At 38.8% G+C, this 20,769-nt stretch overlaps 7 protein-coding genes across 11 annotated transcripts; 2 read left to right on the forward strand and 5 right to left on the reverse strand.

Annotated features, from left to right (window-relative positions):
• Positions 1 to 19: 19 nt before the first annotated feature.
• Btbd9 (BTB (POZ) domain containing 9) lies at positions 20 to 4,185 on the reverse strand. The gene is made up of 10 exons (XM_070655080.1): positions 4,057 to 4,185; positions 3,394 to 3,968; positions 3,086 to 3,238; positions 2,804 to 2,993; positions 2,329 to 2,717; positions 2,109 to 2,246; positions 1,855 to 1,985; positions 1,642 to 1,770; positions 1,376 to 1,565; positions 20 to 1,304 (listed from the first exon to the last, which is right to left on the reverse strand). Exons 2-10 carry the CDS (start codon positions 3,706 to 3,708, stop codon positions 1,113 to 1,115), a joined length of 1,827 nt encoding a protein of 608 aa, XP_070511181.1. The 5' UTR covers positions 3,709 to 3,968; positions 4,057 to 4,185; the 3' UTR covers positions 20 to 1,112.
• Positions 4,186 to 4,466: 281 nt separating this feature from the next.
• On the forward strand, positions 4,467 to 6,416 carry Aps (diphosphoinositol polyphosphate phosphohydrolase 1 Aps). 2 transcript variants are annotated; one of them, XM_070655112.1, is made up of 3 exons: positions 4,467 to 4,967; positions 5,152 to 5,322; positions 5,527 to 6,416. In XM_070655112.1, exons 1-3 carry the CDS (start codon positions 4,803 to 4,805, stop codon positions 5,821 to 5,823), a joined length of 633 nt encoding a protein of 210 aa, XP_070511213.1. In that variant the 5' UTR covers positions 4,467 to 4,802; the 3' UTR covers positions 5,824 to 6,416. The 2 variants fall into 2 exon arrangements, with proteins under 2 accessions (XP_070511213.1, XP_070511214.1); XM_070655113.1 differs by having other exon boundaries at positions 5,152 to 5,307.
• A 530-nt stretch (positions 6,417 to 6,946) lies between these two features.
• L(2)09851 (WD repeat-containing protein 1 l(2)09851) lies at positions 6,947 to 8,975 on the forward strand. Of its 3 annotated transcripts, none has more exons than XM_070655086.1 (4): positions 6,947 to 7,162; positions 7,355 to 7,844; positions 7,917 to 8,318; positions 8,424 to 8,975. In XM_070655086.1, exons 2-4 carry the CDS (start codon positions 7,357 to 7,359, stop codon positions 8,911 to 8,913), a joined length of 1,380 nt encoding a protein of 459 aa, XP_070511187.1. In that variant the 5' UTR covers positions 6,947 to 7,162; positions 7,355 to 7,356; the 3' UTR covers positions 8,914 to 8,975. The 3 variants fall into 3 exon arrangements, with proteins under 3 accessions (XP_070511187.1, XP_070511186.1, XP_070511188.1); XM_070655085.1 differs by having other exon boundaries at positions 6,947 to 7,127; XM_070655087.1 differs by lacking the exon at positions 6,947 to 7,162 and having other exon boundaries at positions 7,200 to 7,844.
• Pms2 (mismatch repair endonuclease PMS2) lies at positions 8,954 to 11,812 on the reverse strand. The gene is made up of 5 exons (XM_070655079.1): positions 11,506 to 11,812; positions 11,249 to 11,408; positions 9,892 to 11,087; positions 9,535 to 9,784; positions 8,954 to 9,466 (listed from the first exon to the last, which is right to left on the reverse strand). Exons 1-5 carry the CDS (start codon positions 11,590 to 11,592, stop codon positions 9,141 to 9,143), a joined length of 2,019 nt encoding a protein of 672 aa, XP_070511180.1. The 5' UTR covers positions 11,593 to 11,812; the 3' UTR covers positions 8,954 to 9,140.
• A 108-nt stretch (positions 11,813 to 11,920) lies between these two features.
• Nd-24 (NADH dehydrogenase ubiquinone) lies at positions 11,921 to 13,515 on the reverse strand. Its single transcript, XM_070655103.1, has 4 exons — positions 13,016 to 13,515; positions 12,792 to 12,854; positions 12,271 to 12,729; positions 11,921 to 12,177 (listed from the first exon to the last, which is right to left on the reverse strand). Exons 1-4 carry the CDS (start codon positions 13,049 to 13,051, stop codon positions 12,004 to 12,006), a joined length of 732 nt encoding a protein of 243 aa, XP_070511204.1. The 5' UTR covers positions 13,052 to 13,515; the 3' UTR covers positions 11,921 to 12,003.
• Positions 13,516 to 13,634: 119 nt separating this feature from the next.
• LOC139101734 (transmembrane emp24 domain-containing protein 7) lies at positions 13,635 to 15,543 on the reverse strand. The gene is made up of 3 exons (XM_070655114.1): positions 15,056 to 15,543; positions 14,576 to 14,821; positions 13,635 to 14,507 (listed from the first exon to the last, which is right to left on the reverse strand). Exons 1-3 carry the CDS (start codon positions 15,209 to 15,211, stop codon positions 14,280 to 14,282), a joined length of 630 nt encoding a protein of 209 aa, XP_070511215.1. The 5' UTR covers positions 15,212 to 15,543; the 3' UTR covers positions 13,635 to 14,279.
• A 132-nt stretch (positions 15,544 to 15,675) lies between these two features.
• On the reverse strand, positions 15,676 to 20,591 carry Vang (Strabismus domain-containing protein Vang). 2 transcript variants are annotated; one of them, XM_070655082.1, is made up of 5 exons: positions 20,077 to 20,591; positions 19,329 to 19,923; positions 19,080 to 19,238; positions 18,157 to 18,994; positions 15,676 to 17,785 (listed from the first exon to the last, which is right to left on the reverse strand). In XM_070655082.1, exons 1-4 carry the CDS (start codon positions 20,202 to 20,204, stop codon positions 18,158 to 18,160), a joined length of 1,719 nt encoding a protein of 572 aa, XP_070511183.1. In that variant the 5' UTR covers positions 20,205 to 20,591; the 3' UTR covers positions 15,676 to 17,785; position 18,157. The 2 variants fall into 2 exon arrangements, with proteins under 2 accessions (XP_070511183.1, XP_070511182.1); XM_070655081.1 differs by having other exon boundaries at positions 15,676 to 18,994.
• Between the last annotated feature and the right edge of the window lie 178 nt (positions 20,592 to 20,769).

Below are 20,769 nucleotides of genomic sequence, written 5' to 3' on the forward strand. Positions count from 1 at the left end.
ATATTTTATTTATCTCGACTGAACTCTTCGTACAATTTTATTATAATCAAATCCTCAAGACACCACGCTACATCCGATATACGTAGACTAGAAAAATAATTAATTCAACGTATACACACAAGGTTAAATTCACAGTGAGCATTCCTATTTAAACGATATTTGTACAACGAGAAATACTGTAAAACCAGATACCATTATATGAACAAAACATCGATACTACTGAGCCCCGCAGGTATTCGAGTGCTTATAAAACATTTGGTAACGTATTAATAAAACTGAAGGATATAGCTTCTATACAAAAACAATTCTGGCGGCTGCCAACTTATCACGATTTAGTTTCACACTTGTCACAAAACGTTACGACGTAGAATTCGTCAAGGAAAATCTTAATTAAAGGAGCAAACTCGAAGAATTGACAAACGTTACGAGTACATAAAAATACGCAATGTGTATCCAAGTATTTACAAACATTTATGAATTATTTAATATCTAGTTATATAATATATAAATATAAAATTTAATATTTAATATAACGTGATGTTTAATTTAAGAATATATTAGTACAATTTACGTATAGATTTGATATCTTGTTAAATGTATAACATATATCTTAAGATCTTCACATCAAATATTTTACATTAAAAAAAAAAAAAAGAAATACCGTGTTATTTTAAATAATGTGCTTTTAGATATATTAGTTATATATTTTTTAGTCATCCAAAAATAAAATTTTTTACGTGTGCCAAAACAAAGAAAACGTAATACTAATACTAAGTAAAGCTTTATCTTAATATTGCTATGTAATACACACATTTGTGCGGGTAGCCAAATGCTGCTACCTCCGATTAAAATTGGCAGCCGCTGCGCACATCACTTAGATTTAAAGTCGGCACAATAATAAGAGTATAATTTGTATAAGGGAAAACGAGATGACTAATTACAATCTTATTTTGAACAATTATTATGTTGAACAGTCTTAAAAGTTGCATTGAGGTCACTTGACAAATCGATCATCTAGATCGCAAAACAAGAGCAGCAACTATAGAATCATCGACAGAGCTGTCATTCATGTGTCACTGTTACATGTAGATCTTTACATATTTTTATATCAGTTATGATTCATCGGTATGAACATCTTCCTTGCTTGTTACCTCAGGTAGGAGAGGAGATGGCGAAGGTAAGAAATCCAATGACGAAGGTAAGGAATTATTACCATCTAATGTTGAAGTTTGTCCTTCTGCCGACGATTTGGAAAGTTTGTCGGCTACTGACGCCTGACATTCAAAGTGGACACAGTGAAACACCTGTGAACATTTAAATCATTTACGTGATACGTTTCGCGAAAATCTATCGAGATAATTAGTTAAATAACAACCTCGTTCGCAGTATTGTGAGTGCCGACTATTTTTATAAAAACAACTGGACGGGGTGGAGAAAAATGTATCGTCTGCCAAGACCGACAGGCTTCTTTCGTTTTATCTGCGACCAATACCCAGTTCCAGGCATTGCCCGATACTTCGATATAATATGAGTACGAACGGTTATCGCAATCCCAAAGTAGTAATCTACATAAATATGAAAATAATTATATTAGAAATATAATCACAATTTACGTGAAATAAAGACAAATAGAAATTATACCGCATGGTATCTATCATATATGGCTGGCCTAATTGTACTAGAATGGATCCCGAGCCGAGCTGATGACACGTATAACCGCTATCCCAATCGTAGGTAGATGTGTCTCCATTTAATAAGTTATTACGTAACCTAATTAAAAACAATAAAATTAAAAAATGTGAATATTGTACATCGAATGTAAATTTTAAAATAGAAACAGTCAATCTCACTTACCTACTCACACCTTCGATAACGCACGCACTTCGTTCGGTAAGAGCAATATTTTTTGTGGGTACGATAAAGCCCTGTGAAAGTTTTTCCGTGTGATTTGTGTAATATGCTTCAAAATGAACAACATGAAAAACCTGTTAAATAAAAATAAAGCTTTAACATTAAATTGTTGTATATAGTTGTGCGCACACACACATACAAACGTGCAAAATTTATCGTACATAATTTAACTAAATATAATCGGGAATAAAACTCACCTTATTTACTGTATTATTTGTTCCTACAATACGAATGTAAAGCACTACCCTCGGTTCGAAATATAAATACTGCCAACTTCGACAAGAATAATGTTTGTGATTGACAAGCATCACCCAATCTTTTTGATTCATAGATGCCTATAATAAAATGCCATAATAAAATAACGGGACAAAATTAAAAAAATACTTATTAATTTCTTTGAAATCAAAATGGTCGTACCTCTATATAATAAGAATAAGATCGCAAATCATGATCCCACAGTAACATTTTTATATGATTTACTATATACTGTGATCCTAATTTAATAAGAATTCCATATTCTTCCGTTTCGGATATAGTGTGCCTCGTGTAGCCGCGTTCCATATCATAGTTGATAGTATCGCCGTTAAGTAGAAACGTGCGCATTTCTCCTTGCAATACTTGAGCACCGTGAGATGGATTGGCAACATTTTCATCGATAAGTAAGTGGCCACGGTAGGGAAGTTTTGAGTCGGGCGTATGTGTTCGTACATCGATCGCGTCCAGCAGTGCATCTGCTGATACTAACTCGGATGTTCTTACGGTGTTCAGAAGATCCGATATTGGAATCAGACTCAATCTTAGCTGAGCTGTTATTCAAATATAAATAGTATTATGTATAAATTTTTTAAAAAAATTATTACTTAACGTATAAATTAACGTATGTGGTAATCACCTAATACTTTAGCTGGATCAACATCAGAATTTGTGGTCACCCATGACCGCACACCTTTAAAAATCTCTATTTCCGGTGCACAAAAAGAATCTCTAGAAATCAATGCAGTTAAAGGGGCTGAACTCAGTTGCTGAAAACTCTCGTGCGCTATGATTTCAGATGCATGTACATCCATATATTCGAAACAAACCTAATATTAAATTGTTAATTAAATTTTAATTAAATTTATGCATTATGAATATAACTCCTAAAAGAATTGTGTAAAAAAAAAAAAATACTAACGTTAGTTAGAAACTCCAAATGATATAAAAATGCAGTATCCAGAATTGAGCATACGTTTTTTATATTCATTATTTCTCTGAGGTAATCAGATATGGCTGCTTCTAAATCCATAAATCCATATAAATGGGCTAATGCAAGAATATCGAGAATAACCTGCAACAAAATAAAAATTAATATTAGCAAAATTTAATTAATAATTTTATCAATTATATTAAATTAATAATTTTATTGATTGTATTAAAAATTTAATAAACAATTTAATTAATAATTTTACATTTCTAAACAATAATAATTCGAAAGATCGATACCTCATCTCGTTCGTTAGTAAGCGACATGCGTCCGGTATAAATATACTTGAGCAAGCCTTTGAATGCAGGCAGTGAGGACGCGCTCAATTCTATTTCATTTTGCTTGGATTCTTTCATACCGCCGAACAGCATAGCCCGAAAGTATTCGCTGCGAGCGGCAAGAATAAGCTTGTGGCTGCGGAACTTTTGATCCGCGACTATTATAGTAACATCTGCGTACTCCTCGGAAAGGTAAACCGATCCCATGTCTTCGGAAAGCACATGGATATGGTTTATCTCGCCCGACGACGAGTTCAAATGATGATGCGAGCTCATTTTCAACACTTGTACAGCTCGGCCGGAGTTTCGTCGCTGCGATTGACAGGCTCTCACCGTTGTGACATTAACAGCTTGGCATTCGAGCGCGAGCGTGACACTCGGCAGCCGTGAGAGCCGGATTCCCAAATTTCTCGACGCTCAACGACGGGCTCCTCGCTCAACGGCGACGCGAGTAACGTGAAATAAAGAAAATTCGCTGGGCCGAGCTTGCGTTATCGGAGTGCATATGCTTGCGAGAGTAACCTTGATCGCTGAATCTGGCGAGAGACATGTGAAAGTTATTTTCCGTCGAACCACAGCGGGCTCCTTCGCTCGTCGAGCGATCCTTACGATTATCTTATTTACCTCTGAGAAAGACGTGACACGAGAATTTTCATCGCCACCACCGAAATAGTCCCGAGTTGACAGCAAATCGCGATCTACGAAGCCCAGGCTGACACACGTACGTGGTTACTACATTGTAGTAATGTAGTACATAAATATTCTTTCGATGTAGATAGACGTGTGTGCGTCCAGTAACTCTGCCGTCTTATTAGCCGGGTGTTTTCAAATCTGAAAGAATAAGGCAATCAAATGCAAGAAGGCGCAGCCAATCAACGTTGCAACTTACTATAGTAAAAAACGACATTCTTAGCTCCAATTGGTCGTTGAAAAACCGCTGGTTGCGTCATTCGCGGAGGCGGTGGAGGTTACAATGGAATAAGCCGTAGGTCGGCGCCGCTTGGGTGCGTTAGTGCTGTTTCCGCTCGGACACGGTATAAGCCAGTACAAGGTATATTGTGGTGTGGCGAGCGTCCGGCGAGGATCGGGTTTCTGGTCGTGGGTTACCGCGCGGGCGGCTGAGATCGGCGGCGGCAGACGGGCTTCGTCGTCGCGGACGGTAGGACGCGTAGCAGGCCGATTACGGGTGGCGGCGCATCTACCGCGGCCACCGTGCACACGCCGCGCACGTGAACTCGGGAACACGACTCCACGCGTTCTACGTACGGCAAAGTGGACTCGATGTCGATAACATGTCGGCTAACATGTCGAGCGACGTTAGGACGACGCGGACGCACAGGTTGGCCCGTCGGGCCGTTTGACGATTATTTATGAATCCGCGGGGAGATCTGAGGAGAAGGTGTCCACGGTACAACATCGCCAACAACAATAACAACATGGTGAAGGAGAAGGCGAATTCGATCCGTATCTACGACTCGGAGGGCTACAGACGCAGAGCCGCCTGTATCTGCGTCAAAAACGATCTCGAGGACGAGGTAAGCCAGCTGGCAGATGGCTGCCACCTGTATCCTTACCGGCTCGCGTTACAGACCGGCTTGGCTTACTCGAGAGCCGATCCGGCGGCCCGATCCGCGGGTTTCCTCGTTCGGCTCGCGCTCACCAGTAAGTCCGTCGTACACTTCGTCGCGCGGTGTCTCACGTGTACACGTGAATTTCCAGGTACTACTAGTTACATCCAGTCGAAGGCCCGACAATTGGATAGTACCAGGCGGTGGTGTCGAACCCGAGGAGGAACCAGCGGTTACGGCTCTCCGCGAGGTCCGGGAAGAGGCTGGCGTTTTAGGACAATTAGGCCGATGCCTCGGCACATTTGAGGTTATAACTCGTGATGTATGCCACACACTTATATTATGTTATGCCCCTTTGATTTTGCATAATTTTCTTTTTTTTTTTCTTCCTTTTTTTTTTTTTTTTTTTTTTTTTACTGCCTTTTACGTGCAGCCATATCATAGTTTCAATCACGGTTGATTTGTCATTTGAGGTGCAAATCTTAGCAAGGCGGTATTCTGTCTTCATGTAGATCTTTCTTTTCAGAACACAGAACACAAACACCGAACGGAAGTGTGGGTTATGCGAGTGACCGAGGAACTGCCAGAGTGGGAGGACTCGCGTGCTATCGGCAGGAAGCGAAAATGGTTCACCATACCGGAAGCCCTGCTGCAGCTTGGTCAACACAAGCCCGTCCAGCGCTCTTACCTGCATAGCCTCCACAATACCAATCCACGACATAATCCCACCTCTCAGCTGTCCAATCATTCGCACTCCACAATGACGTCTATTGAACTAATGAATAACTCTAGTAACAATACCCATTTGAGCGAACACAGCTAATCGTTGTGGATTGAATCAGTTTGTTTGTTTGTTTTTTTTTTTTTTTTTTTAATCCAAAATTTGACCGCCATAAATTTTCTTAAAGGAAAAAAAAAAAAAAGAAAGAAAGAAACTCGCTGTTACTTCTCCTTTCCCCCCTTAAGGGACTCCACTATGCAACTACTGTTGTGTTTTATATATATAAATTCATATCTATGTGCTTATCTTTATCATATTCTTAGGTTAATTACTACATTATTATTACGTTTAGTATCTTAGATTGTTGATAAATCGGTTCGCGAACGAGCACTTATTTTTCCGCAACCGAACTTCTCATTTCTTATGCGACTTTTTATCGAACGCGCAAGAAGAGTGATTAAGTCAATTATTTTACTGTCATTATTATTTAGTGTTTGTGCCTAATATACGTAGAGATGCCATACACGTGATCCTTTTTCCACGTATCGCATATCCTGGCTATACAGCTGCGCGAACTTTTTCTACATCTTTCGTCGGGGCGAGAGACAAGTTACGTTATACTCGTTAATATACGGATAAATTATGTACTTTGTATATTAACTTCTCGAATAAATTTTGTAATGATTTCTGCGAATTATACACGTGAAAATAACGCGCGGAACGTCGCGCGTTATAGACCCATTTGATAAAATGGTATTGCGAATTTACGGAACGCAAGATTTATTAATTTTTACTTCTACAGCTTAAGTTTATTGCACTTTAAATGTCTATGATTTTTGTATTATTTACGTTCTTGCGATACTTTGTGATGACAATTAGTTTGTATGGCTTAGGTTCTCGAGACTTTTTTTTTTTTTCGTTTTTTTTTTATGTGGAAGGAAAGGATTTGACGAGAAAGCGAACAACCAACTTTTGTAGCATACTCTATATGAGACATTAAATTTTTACTATTTAAGGATAATCATCTATTTTTTTATTTAATCCTCTTTATCTTGACGCGTGATTAGATTTTTCCATTTCGTTTACGATATTTCTTCTACTGAAATAGAAGAAATACATATATGTATTCCTTTTTAAATGTAATTAATACGTTAGAGTATTAATTTTTTTTTTTTTTTAAGATTGCGTTTTTAATATTTCTCTAATTAATTATTGACACATACTATTGAATTTTCGTACAGTAAATGTCGATTCGAACGTAGACAGTGATGGTTCGTAGCGGATTTCGTTGTAACTAACATTTTCGACGTGAATGAGTACACGTGGTTTTGCTCCGGTTTTGGAACGTGGACAACGCTATCGTGTTCAATTTTATATTTAAAAAGCAAAGAAAAAGAAAAACAATCGTAAACTAATACGAAATCAATTACCATATTTTTAAGTAAATACAAGTTTAATTAAAAATCCTTTTACTTTATACGACTTTGTGAGCAAATGTTTTAATTACCGAGGTTAAGACGCATATCGCAATATTTTAATTAAACTGCAAAGTCTTTTATACATCTTATTAAAAAATTATGCAATATATTGCAATCGCTGTTGCGTTTATTTAATATACTCGTCCGTTTCGAAGATATGTCCGAGGAAATAAAGGAGGAGCCGATGGAAGGCGTCTCGGACGAGGACGAGAGCAGCGAGACCAGCGAGGAGTCGATGGACGACGAGGATGCGGACGAGAGTAAAGAGGGAACCGGCCCGAGGGTATACTTACCAGGACAAGCTCTGGAAGATGGGGAGGAACTCATAGTGGATAATTCGGCATACAGAATGCTGCATCCCGCGCAATCTGGAGCACCGTGTCTCAGCTTCGACGTGATACCGGATGACTTGGGTAATTCCAGAGAGAGTTATCCCTTGAGCATGTACATCGTCGCCGGAACACAAGCTGCCAAAACGCACGTCAACAATCTCCTCGTCTTGAAAATGTCTAATTTGCGTGGCAATAAACAGAGGTCTAAAGATTCGGAGAGCGAATCGAGCGACTCCGAAGACGAGGATGAAGACCGTCAGCCAGTTATGAGCGTTGCTCCTATAAAACATCAAGGATGTATTAATAGAGTGAGGTAGGTAGATCGCAGATCCAGTCATTAATCGTTACTATGTTACAAATATTTTTATCTATATAACGTTTATAGATGCACGAAGATTGGTGGAGGAATTATAGCTGCTAGCTGGAGTGAATTAGGACGCGTGAACGTCTGGAATTTGCAAGAACAGCTGAGCGCAGTTGAGAGCCCCAGTTTATTAGCTGCGTATCGTAATAAATGTGAAAAAGCGAGCGCGGAAATCAAACCTTTGTATACGTTTAAAGGCCATTTATCAGAAGGTTTTGGTCTTGATTGGAGCCGCCTTGAGGCAGGCACTCTAGCATCTGGTGATTGCAAAGGTAACATTCATATATGGCGAATCGATAACAGTAGTGGATCCTGGCACGTAGATCAAAGGCCGTATAACTCGCACGCCCCGCACAGTGTGGAAGATTTGCAGTGGTCGCCAAGCGAAAAGAACGTTTTAGCATCGTGTTCTGTAGACAAAAGGTTTGTATAAAATATATTTGTGGTTTTGCGTTAAATCGAATTAAAAATAAAATTCTTAATTAAATAAAACAAAAATTAAAGGAAAAAATATTTTATTTGTTTCAGTATAAAGATTTGGGATGTACGAGCGAGTCCACAGAATGCGTGCATGTTGACGGCGCCTGGCGCTCATACGGCTGATATTAATGTCATCTCTTGGAACCAGAAGGAGAATCAATTCATGGTATCAGGCGGAGACGACGGCGTGCTCCATGTGTGGGATCTGCGACAGTTCGGATCGGATTGTCCGACGCCGGTCGCCACTTTTAAGCAACACACTGCACCAGTAACAACAGTAGAGTGGCATCCCACAGAAGCTACGGTGTTTGCTTCTGGTGGAGCCGACGATCAAATCGCGCAATGGGATTTATCAGTGGAAGCAGATCACACGGAAGAGCCGCAGGATAGTGCGTTAGCTAAGTTACCGCCACAGCTGCTGTTCATACATCAAGGTCAATCAGATATTAAAGAGTTACACTGGCACCCGCAATGTCCAGGGACAATAATATCGACATCGCATTCAGGTTTTAACGTATTTCGTACCATTAGTGTATAATAAAATGTCATACTTTCTAGAATAAAAAAAAATATATATTTAAAAAATATTTTACAAAATAATATATCGATAAAATCTTTTTTTAAAATCCATTTTATTCCTATTTATGCATACTTTTATTTTATTTTATTTATTTAGTAATTAAGACGCGGAACCTTGGTAAAAAAATTATTTGTACAATTTTATGGACACGAATATTTTTATAAAATACTTTATGAAAATAGGGATTATTTTTTTATTAATAACAAAGATAATAGGTGCCTTATAGTGGGTCTACCGTGTGGACAATTCCATGGATTATGCATTTGCGCCATTTGTGTTATCAACTTGTGCATATCGCTCAGATTTAACGCTGTGCCGATCATAACGGCGCTACGACATGCTCTGGACGCTAACATTTCCCTAACACGACTTGGACGATATATATCCTTCGTTTTATTTTCATTGCCTGCTTCTCTAATAAGAAATATCAATTCCTCGATATCTTTTTGATCGAATTGCCAATAACCACTAACAGGTATTCCTACTAGTTCGATTTTTTTACCAGACTCAGCTGAAAATAGTAAAAAAATTTTTTATAAAAATGTCACACGAAAATATTTAACTGATAATGATACTTACCTTCTTCGTTGATATTAAAAGTAAACCCATTATCTTCGAATATTCGTTGGTGTTCTATAAGTATGGTTTCGTTCACCGCAGAAAAATTCAGCGACTTCGGTACAATAAGTTTTTGAGTTTTCAGCTTCGTTTCGTTACTAAGCTTCTCAAAGCGAAACTTTTCATCGGTGGCGTGTTGATCGATGATAAATAAATCATCCTCCAAACGAGCAATTATGAAACCAAGATTAAATTGACCTATTATCTCCATCTGTAAAATATTTCTGAATTAAAAACATAAATTTTAATTTTAATTTAATAAATGATTATGCAAGCAAGTAATTACATGCAGTAAAGAAAATTAAATATTTTATGAACCTGATCGAATGAATCTTTTGTCAATTCTCTTTGCAATTCTTTTTCAGCGTCGCTTTGTTTATCTTCCATTTGTACTCTATATTTTATTTTTTTAGCTGTGCTCGTAGGTGCGCTAATAATATTCTTTTTTTCGTTTAATTTTTCTTTTATCGTTGCTATACTTATCATCATTTCCACATCTGCAGGCTTTTTCATTGATTTAATGTTAGTTTGAATATCACTTTCTTCCACGTCATGCGATGTCGGCGTCGATATTTGTAATCTTTTCGCTGGCGGATCATTGTGCTGCGATGAGATTGTTCTTTTCAAACCAGAATTTAATTCCGTTAAAGTCTTGACTGTGAAATTTCCTTGCATCTTGTTCCATTTCGTAATTAAGCTGAATTTTACTGTCGCTAATATAAGGCGCTCTTGCGTCACAAATATTGTCCTCTTGTCGGGAGTAACGTTAACGTCGGCGCATTGCCGATCTAAATTAATGTTGAAGAAGACAAACGGATACTGCTTGTTGTTGTATTTATGATACACGGTATTGATCAGTTTGCTGATTTTTGTGAGATCGCACGGCCTTCCATTCACATAAAAAAATTGCCGATCTGGCGAAGAACGTCCGACTGTGTGACTGCAATCACTCACGTAACATTCCCAGTCGAAATCTATCGCTATGTCATTAGGCAAATTATATTCTTGTAACGTCGTTTCGTCCGGGGATTGTAATTCGAGTTTAACAATCCCGTCCAAAGACTTCTTGCCAAACACTAAGTTAATATTATCCAGTACATTATGAGTGTTCCTTGTGGCGACGACAAGATTAGGCGATTTACCCAACGTCGAATTCGAACAAGTGATCTTGATGCCGGTGGAAACCAAGCAGTAACTGTACAAAACTTGGATAGCGCGAGCATACTCCTTCTTCAGATTTTTCTGAAACTCCTTTGCTCTTACCGGAAGATTTTTGAATATATTTCTCACGTGTACCGTGGTACCTTTTTCTCTGGCGCATGGTTCTTTTTTTATTAACACGCCGTTTCGGTCAAATTCCAATTTAAAGCCATGCTCGCTTGATGTATGCCTCGTGACGATATTTAACTCGGACAGGGCACACAGTGAACTCAACGCTTCGCCACGGAAGCCGAATGTATTTACTTCGGTCAAGTCTGTGAATTCTCTTAGTTTTGAAGTGTGGTGTTTCAAACCTGGCAAAAAAATAAAATAGTTATTATTGTTATAAATAATTTTTAGCTACGCTTTCGAAAATAATAAATATACTAAAATTTTAGTTGCAAAAAATAATAATTAGTAATAGAAATTAATTAATTTAATTATTAAATATTTTTTTATATTAAAGTATAGGTACCTAGGCCTTCAAAGTCTCGTTCCAAAACGCCGCTACCATTATCACTGACGCTAATGCACGTTTTACCGTAATCAATGAGCTTGACATCGATCACCGTAGCACAGCTGTCCAAACTGTTCTCTACCAACTCTTTGATCGCGATCGCAAGATCGAGCACTACCTGATAAAACACGCAACATAATATTACAAATTTTTCTACACGAGGCAATACACTGTTTTGCAATTATGCTTTTTATTAATTCCACACTTAACCTCACCTGGCCGGAACAGATTCGATGAACCGTTTCCTTGTTTATAGCTGTTATCTTTTTCGATTTTTCAGTTGTTGCAACAGGCTCGTCCATTATAAGGTTTATTCACTGGCAGGAACCGCGTTAGGAATATTAAAACATAAATAAAACTACACTAATTATCACATGCAATACGCGAACATTTCTTCTTCACGCACTCGTCACCGAACTGACCACCGCGCGTTTTATAGTATTTAATAAAATAAAAAATTGAGAGAAATGTAAAATTAATTCAACACATGTTTTAAGTTAATAAAAAAAAAAAAAAAAACCCTGTACTTAATAAAAAAAAAAATGTTTAATTAAAAAATACTTCATACATAAAACATAAAACTATAATTGCACCTGTATAAGATTCAAGTAGGAAATTGTGGCAGCGAAATTACCGTCGACGTACATTTATTAACAATTTTTATACATTTAAGGTATACTAACCAACCTTATCGAAAAACATCGTATCTCATTTTACAAATCTGATCTAACCCCAAATCCAGGGCCCGGCGGCGGAGTTGTCAATGATGTGAGCCCACCGGCAGGATCAGCCGCGAATCTAGGAGACTTCTGCGGACCCGGCGACGGCCTCTCGCCCTTCTTGAAAGCATTTATTATAGCCGTCGCAGTTTCAGGCGTCAAGTCTTCCTGCAAAAGAAAATAGAATGATGGAAAAAAATGGAATAACGTCATTATTTTTTAAACTCACTGTTCCTAAAAAAAACAAAAAGATATACGTACGTAGTAATCATCATTCACTTGGAACATCGGTGCATTCGCGCAAGCACCCAGACACTCCACCTCCGAGACTGTGAACACCTTGTCTGCGGATGTGCCGCCCAGCTCGCAGCTCGTCGCTTTCGTCACGGCGTTGACTATCGAATCGGAATCTCTCAACCAGCACGGAGTACAGGTGCAAATTTGTACGTGATACTTCCCCATAGGCTTGCGATTAAACATCGTGTAAAATGTCGCCACTTCGTATACCCTCATGCGTGGCACGTTTAAAATATCGGCGACCTTGTGCATAGCAGAAATGGGCAGCCAGCCGTGCTGCCGTTGCGCCAGATCCAGCAGAGGTATCATAGCACCGCGTTTGTGTCCCTCGGGATAAATCGCGAGCAGGGCCTCGATTCGCTTCTTATTTGCCTCGTTGAATTCGAAGGGTATATTAGGATTGTCATGTTCGCTGTCTCTGTGCTAAAAATTAAATACCGTATAATACTCTGATTTTAAAAAATCGATCGTTAATTACTACTTACCACAAACAGCTGATCTGATGTGAGATTTGCTGTTGTTTGCACTCCTCTAATGTTTCTTGAAGTCTAAAAAGCAGAATTGATTTTATTATTAAAAACGAAGAATTTTACAAAAATTGATAAATGCAATTAAAAAATCAAAGATTATGTAAGGTCTTTAAAGGTTAGAACGCCAAGCTAACTGCGTCCGAAGGCATTGAATAAAACCGAGGTAAGTTTTTACTCACGATGAGCCCGCAAGCTCGGCGTAGGGACGTCAGCATGTTTCACCCACAGCTGAATGACTGGCGAAGTGACGTAAAACTTTCTCGCGAAAATTTTATAAACAAATCACTCTGCCGAAGCAGACCACAGCTGACAGCTACAGGACTGCCAGTCCACCAGGTTGTCCAACAATTATAAAATACAGACAGCGCAGAAAGTATATGTCGGTCGATACATTTCTCGATTCGGTATTTCTTTCGAATTTGATTCTAATTGCGATCTAATCTCTTTTTATCTGTTGCAACCTGCCGCTATTTGCATTCTCGTAGATTTTATTTTACGTCGGCGAGATAATTTTCTCGAAGCAAGACGCGGGGCAAAAATTGTCCCAAACCCAACCTTAAAGACGTGCGGCGCGTCCTTTCAAATTATATTCTTAATTACATAATACTGCGTTCCTTTTTTTTTACGTATACGTATGTATCACGTAGCGTAATAAAAAATTGCGCGTTCTCCATTTATTATGTATAAAAAAAAAAGGAAAGTACAAATACTTCAACTAGATCTGTGACAAGAGATTATAGGAGAGGACCCAAAGATTCGTTCAGAACGAGCTATATCGTATAATACAAACTAAAAAAGTAAATAATTAATTATTTATTTAAGTAAATTTTTCAAATAATATCTAAGATAAATAACGGAAGGCGCAACAAGTAGCAAGAGACGGAAATCAATCAGATCGCTCGCGCGTGACGTACAGATATTTCTTTTTTTTTCTTTTTTTAATTTATTACATTACACATTTTTCACAGTAAGAAAAATCATAGTATTCCTTTCGACGTTCATTATACTGTTTTCATGCTGGTGCAAGTACGTACAACTTAAAGTGTCCATTGAGAAGGAAAAATGTAAGAGTTTCGCCACTTGCACTTGTCCTTCCAAGCACTCTCTGTGTTGCATCGGCACTCCTGTTGAATTGTTCCCAGCATTGGTACAAAATAATACCCGCGAACGATACGTGGCGTTGACGCGCGGACGAGGATACGAATTACCTCGCGCTTTTCATCCGCTCTTTGGATTCTAATCGCGGGATTTTCTTAGCGATCCTTTTTTTTGTTTTTCGATTGTCGGAAAAAGACCCGCGGTTTAAAGTTCCGCCGGGAGAAAACATTACGATGGCACTTCGACCAGTAATGAGGAAACGTCATCACGAGGACGATACGATTCGTGATCGGTATACTTCAGTCACGAACGAGTCTTTCCTTTTTTTTTTGTTAATTCGCAACACTAATAACTTTGGGAAGGACTTCGATCCGTGAAGAAGTTCTTCAGGATTAAAACCTGACCCACGGCGATGCACAGGATGCAAGCGGTTTCCATTATGGACCACCAGAGTACTCGTTCATTAAGCTCCTCCGCGCGCTTCCGACCCTGAGCCTCGCGTAGACGATGATGCGTCTGATAGTCCAGAATGCTAATAAGATTTTTATGCATCTCTTGTGCGGAAGACTCCATCTATAAAAAAAAAAAGAATAAAAAAAAAGAACTCGGTAACATTATAACGTAACCATATAAGAGTTTACCTGAGTCATGACTGTAACGTGTTCTCCAAGACCAGGAAGAGGCGCTTCGTCGCCAACTTGGAAATCCATGTACACGAGCTTGTGCGAATATGTTGAAAACTCATTGCTGAAGCAAGCTTTGTATATCCCTGATATAGTTGTCGTAAATGGGTGTGAATCGAATTGTGTTTTTACTTGGCTATAAATTATCTTTTTATTTGGATCTTCTAACGTTACATCTACGTCGTACTGGCCGCCTGTAACCACCTAAAAGGTACGAATAAAAATATTAATCACAAGCGAGGAACAATATGCATTCATAATACGACATTAATTACTTCCCAATTCTCATTTGCTTATTCTGTTTAAAGCTAAATATGTGTGCAATATACTACATCGCTACGCCGGAAACTCGAGCCTCGACACGTCGCAAGCGACGGTACATGTCGCTGCGACGTAAGCATACGCAAGGTCGTTAACGATCGGCATTTGACAGCTCACCTGAAACTCCAATGTGGCCGAGACATCTTTTTCAATTTCTTGATAAAAGCACTCTTTGGCATTGTCGGCCAGCTCGAAGGTTAATTCGACGCCACCCGTGAGCAAGAGCGCGCTGAATACCGAGACGAGCAACAGCCAGACCGACCAGTAATCCATTCTCGATTATCTTCGTTCGTTCGTCGACGCTGACGCGACTGTCGCGTCACTGATCCACGCGCATTTAAGACCTCCCTTGAGAAGTTTAGGCTGGACGACGTTCAGGCGAAACCGAGAGCCGCGCGGTCGCTTTTCTGTTTCTCTCCCCGTTCCCGGCGGCACCCTGACGATCACTCCCCCAAACAAGCTATTTTAACGTGGCCGGATCCGAATCACCGGATGTCGACGGCACGCGCGCGCACGACACGCGCCCGGTTAATGCGTCTACGTTCACGCCGTAGAGCACCGACGTAAGCATTCATGGATGCCTCCATGCCTTCCACCGAGCGACACGAGTCGACACGGCGCACATTATTATTCACGTTATCGTTGAATGTTAAATAAAGATGAAAAATCATTCACTACGCCGTGCAGGTCGTACTCGCGGGCGTAAAAATGGACCAGCTGTCTAATGCAACATTATATCGTCTTATACATCAAATGTATATATTTCATCTTTCAAATAGTACACAGTCATCACGAGCACACATATAAATAAAATAAAAAAGACATTCATAGCAAAGCTCAGTGAAAATAAAATACATACTTATTATAATACTAAAATATAAAACAAATTATTCCTGATCTCGATACCTTTTTAAGTCAAGGTTCCTTGAACTGGCTAAGCCTAAACAATTTGTCATATATTCATTTATCTTGTATAATTTATGAACGTAGCCTAGCGTACAATACGATGATAAAAATAATACAAGCATTAAGATACGTGTGCTTATTACAAACTGTACGCTTTTTTTTTTTTTTTTAGAAAAAGCCCATGTTCCCATAGGAAACTTTACGCTTTTATATCTCTTTATTAATCTCATTACGGCGATGAAGACATATATAATCTCGGTTTGCGGTAAAAAAATTCAACAATATTAATTACTTTGATATAAAAATTCTCGCCTTTTCCTCCCATTAAGCTTGTAATCCAAGCTGTCTTCTATCCAATGTTTATCCAATGATAAGAGATTTGTACGATTATATACATATATAATCCAATCGTAGAATTTCTGTTTGCTATATACATTACACAAATTCATCTTGTTATCAAATAATATGGAAGAATGCGCTTAATCCGCCTGAAGATGCGCGCCAAGAGATATGTAATTAATGAGACTTAATTATCAATAAATGATATTACAATCCACGTATTTAATCACTTGTGTTTAAAATTATTTTTACAATTTACTCATAAATGCTTGTATCGCATGATTATTACAGTAAATATAGATCTTAAAGGAAGACGGAAAGTTGCAATTAAATAGCCCAATAAAGAAACGCTGACTAGTAGAGAAAATTATTAAAAGAAAAAAAAAATTCTTTTCTATAAAGCATCGACGATGCTTTCCCATGTCATAATTATTAACAAACATTTAAGAGTAAACATAAAAGATCATTTAATCACATGCAGCATGTGTATGCAAATATGTAAGTCATCAACTAAGTGTAATTCTTATCTAATCACAACGCAGAAATATTTAAATATAATGAAAATTAAAGACAAACTTAACAGAGAACTGTACCGAATTTTTCTATCATTTAGCAGTTTATAGTGCACTTCATAAATACTATATCAAGGTAAAAATTATATTAAAAAAAAAAGAAAAAAAAAAGAAAACGTTAAAAGTATAAAAGGCTGTATAAATATAGTGTGCATATACTGTGCGTACTCTTACATCGCAGAACACAGGATACTAAGATATGAATTTCATATTTTTCCCTTAACAATGAAATATATGAATCGCGTGTGTATTTCTATATGTGCGCATATGCATATGAACACATACGTGAATTTTATATAATTAAAGCATATCTCCGTGTAAATACGATATTACAATTACCGTTTACCAAACTTAGGAATGCGTATTAATTAATATAAATATGATTATTTACTTTTTTTCCTATTCAAGCCCTTATCCTTCGACCATCGAATTTGTTCGGAGCTGTGAAATTGTATCAGAAATGCTTATTCTTAATCTAAAATGAATATCGATTATTTGGTTTTTTATTTTCTCTTCTAAAATAGAATGCCAAATTTATATATTTAACAAAAGAAAGAAAATTGTTAACGCATATTTATTCGAGAATACGTAAAAAATATACGTAAAAGATGATTATATGAATACGAATGGATTTAGTGCTTGCTGTATGCTTGATAAGTAAACCTCCATTCTAAAAATTAGCCTACATTGTGCCTCAGAATGTGTATATATACACGTTAAAAATCCAGTTACATAAATTTAAGGTGTACATAAATACAATTACATGATATGCAATTCAATGGAATAAATAAATATACTTGCGTGCGTAGCCACGTCTTAAAGATTAAAAAAAAAAACTGAGTATTTTATATTATACAACCTAATTATTACTGTGTAATAATTAATTGAAGGTAGCTTCAGACCTACGAGTCACTTATTAGTGTCATTGTGTCTCTTTCTCAAAAAGAGAATATATCATAACCGTTGTCGAGAAATCCATGGCTTATTCTTTTCTCAGTCTATCATGTTAGAATGTCTAAGTATTATCATTCTGTTAAATGATAATTAAAGTTTCAGGAATCATAAGTTCTAGATAATACTTTATAAAGATTTGATCTTAAGAAAAATTTGAAACAACTTTTATGCAAATAAGATTTAATCGAAATAATTTTTAGTAAATTGTTTTGTGCGCGAAACAAAATTCAGTAGCTATCACATTGTTTTCAGCGCAAAATAACGTCTCTAACAAGAAACATTCTCGTCACAAGAGATATTTTATATTAACATTATTTCAATTAAAACATTATTTTCGCTAAAAATCTTTTAAGCATTTTTCTTAAGATATTTAGAATAATTTCATTTAATTTCTTAAACATCAGAGGATAAAAATCTGTATCTTATCATCGATTTTATCTACTTTACCTTAAACAGAAGTTTCCGAATTCAATCGTAGAAGAAACTTATTCGATTTAGGATGTGCCAATTGTTCCGTGAGGTTGAAGTGCGGTAATCTGTGCGCTGTACACAAGAGCGCTATCTCGCCTTGTCTCAATTGAAACTCACAACCGTTAGCGATCGGGCGAGACGGCAGTTCTCCTTCGCACACCAAGGCCCAATGATGCGATCGCTTTTGTCTCTCTTTCTCGTTCGACAGTACTGGACTCGTAGCAAAGAACGGCTCCAAGAAGGCGCGTGGCGCCGCATCTTGAGCCAAACACCGAGCAAGACGGTTTAAAATAGATTCTACCGAATGACGTGGCTGTTGCCGAGTGATTCTCAAGTACTTTTGTAAAGCCCTCGCCATAGAAGGAAACACCGCTTGCGCGGCTTCCATAGGATCCATCGGCCCAGGGTTCGGCGTGGATTCTATCTCGGAATGCAAGCGTTTGATATGCGCGAATGCCTCTTCGGCGGCGGTAATGAGTCTCGCGCGGCGTTTTCGTACTCGTCGTTCGTAATCGTGTTCCTCGTAGAAGCGCTCATTGTGACTTGAATCACGGCGACGTGCTTGCGCTGCAAGAACTGCCCGGTCTCCACTACCGCCGCGCGACTGCATGCCGCCAGTTACTCCGCCGTCGACTTCGTAAAACTTGAAACTCGATTGCTTTCTACCGGACTTTGAGACCGGCAGCCTTTCTAAATACGGATTGTAAATCGGAAACTCTGTATAGTATTTTTCTAAAACCCACACGGCTGCTCTCTGTATCGATAACTGCCCGATCGCATAAGATCTCGATTCACCGTCCGGTGATCTAACGACCTGCAAATAAAAAGTATCACTTATATGTAATACGAAATGCATGCCGCAATCAGATATTGTTAGCAATAAAAAAATTTTTACGTACTTTAATATAAAACGTAGGCTGCAATTGGCGAACTTCAATAAGGAGCACTGCGGTGTAATGTATAAACAGGAGTGTATTGGCAAGGGTACCTGCGTAATTTACTAAGCTTTTGTACTCTGTTATTTCGCCATTGGCAACAGTCTTAGCACTCTCGGTGACCTGAAAAAAATCGGAGCGTTTTAATAACAATATATATCATTAATTTATTCATATTCATAAGATTACATAAATCACATTCGAGATTAGTACCTGTACAACATAAAAAAGCCAATAAGTACAAATGCACAGTGTGGTGAGTAACAGTACTCCCGCCTTGAATAAAAATATGCGCGGCATAGTAGCGGCTCGTGGTCGCAGGAATACTGCCCAGCTACCGATGACCAGCAGCATCAGCTTAAAGGCCAATCCTAACAGTTCGCCTTTACATTCGGCGTTGCACGACAACAGCTGCAACTTCTGCTGCATCGTCAGTACCGTTGTCGAGTCGGGAAAAAATCCCAGTTTAGGCAAAATGACCATGGCTATAGGACTAAGAAAAGCACATATTCCAAGTATCGTTGCCACTATCGGGCCGATGTAGCGATTACAGTTAGAACCGAATGTGCCGTCGGACTCGTTCGGCCAGTGGCTTACGTCCTCGGTCGATTCTGATCTGTCAGAGGTATTGCCAGTGACAGCCGTGGTGTTCTCTCCCCAATTCTCATCCTGCGGAAGTATCTGCACCTCGATCACCTCCTGACCCAAATTATCCACGCTGTCTCCCCGCACATTCACTGTCGTTTGAAACGGAGCCATTTCGCTAGTATCTAAATTCGGTCGTTCCTTCTTTTGACTTCGATTACTCCTGTCACAAAAGATCGCGAGAAATTAACATAAAAAAAAAATATATATACATATATATATAAAATCACAGAAGATTCTCTCCGATAAATAGAGTTATAGCAACGGCGGTGTAACTCGCTACGAATGAAGAACTATTCTCAATGATTAAACGTACCTAGTAGTGCGGTGAGAATGTTGCCGGTGATGCTGCTTCGAGCCGTGGGAGCGATGCTTTTGGGAGCTTCTGCTGTGGTGGCTATGGCTATGCTCGCTAGCCCCGGACTTCACGCTCTCCGTCTCCATTCCACGACAAAGGCTACCGCCCGCTCGCTACCCCACAAGAGCATACCCACCCTCGTCGCGCGCGGACGGACGGCGGACACATGTATCGCGACGCCGATGATGTAGCCTCGCCTCCGTTATTATCCGCTTCGTTCTCGTCGGGGTACGCTATCGCCGTACGCCTACGGCCCAAGTACACTCGCGGCGGCGTCGCGGCGTCGCGGTCACGTGTATCCTTGACATTCCGCTATTCAATCCGAAGTGATGCACAGGCGAGAGAGTTTAGAGCTGGCGCGCCGGCGCGACGACGAGGCCGGTACCTGGAGCGAAACCCACGGCTTTCAGCGTCGCACACGTAAAAAAACGGACGCCGACACGCCTAACGTTTTATTATTCCCACCCCCTCCGTCCGGCTCCAAGCAGCCGGGCTACCACATTCCATAGTAATTGCAGCGATTGAAAACACTGACGTCTCTAGGGGAATTTTATTCCGACGATTGATAAAAGTATAAAACATAACGTCTCCCAGAGTTTTATAATTATTTAATAGCTTCAAATTGATTTTTCCGTGCAATCGAATTTTATT

The sequence above is a fragment of the Cardiocondyla obscurior genome, linkage group LG04, assembly GCF_019399895.1.
Source record: "Cardiocondyla obscurior isolate alpha-2009 linkage group LG04, Cobs3.1, whole genome shotgun sequence".
In the NCBI taxonomy this organism is placed as follows: domain Eukaryota; kingdom Metazoa; phylum Arthropoda; class Insecta; order Hymenoptera; family Formicidae; genus Cardiocondyla; species Cardiocondyla obscurior.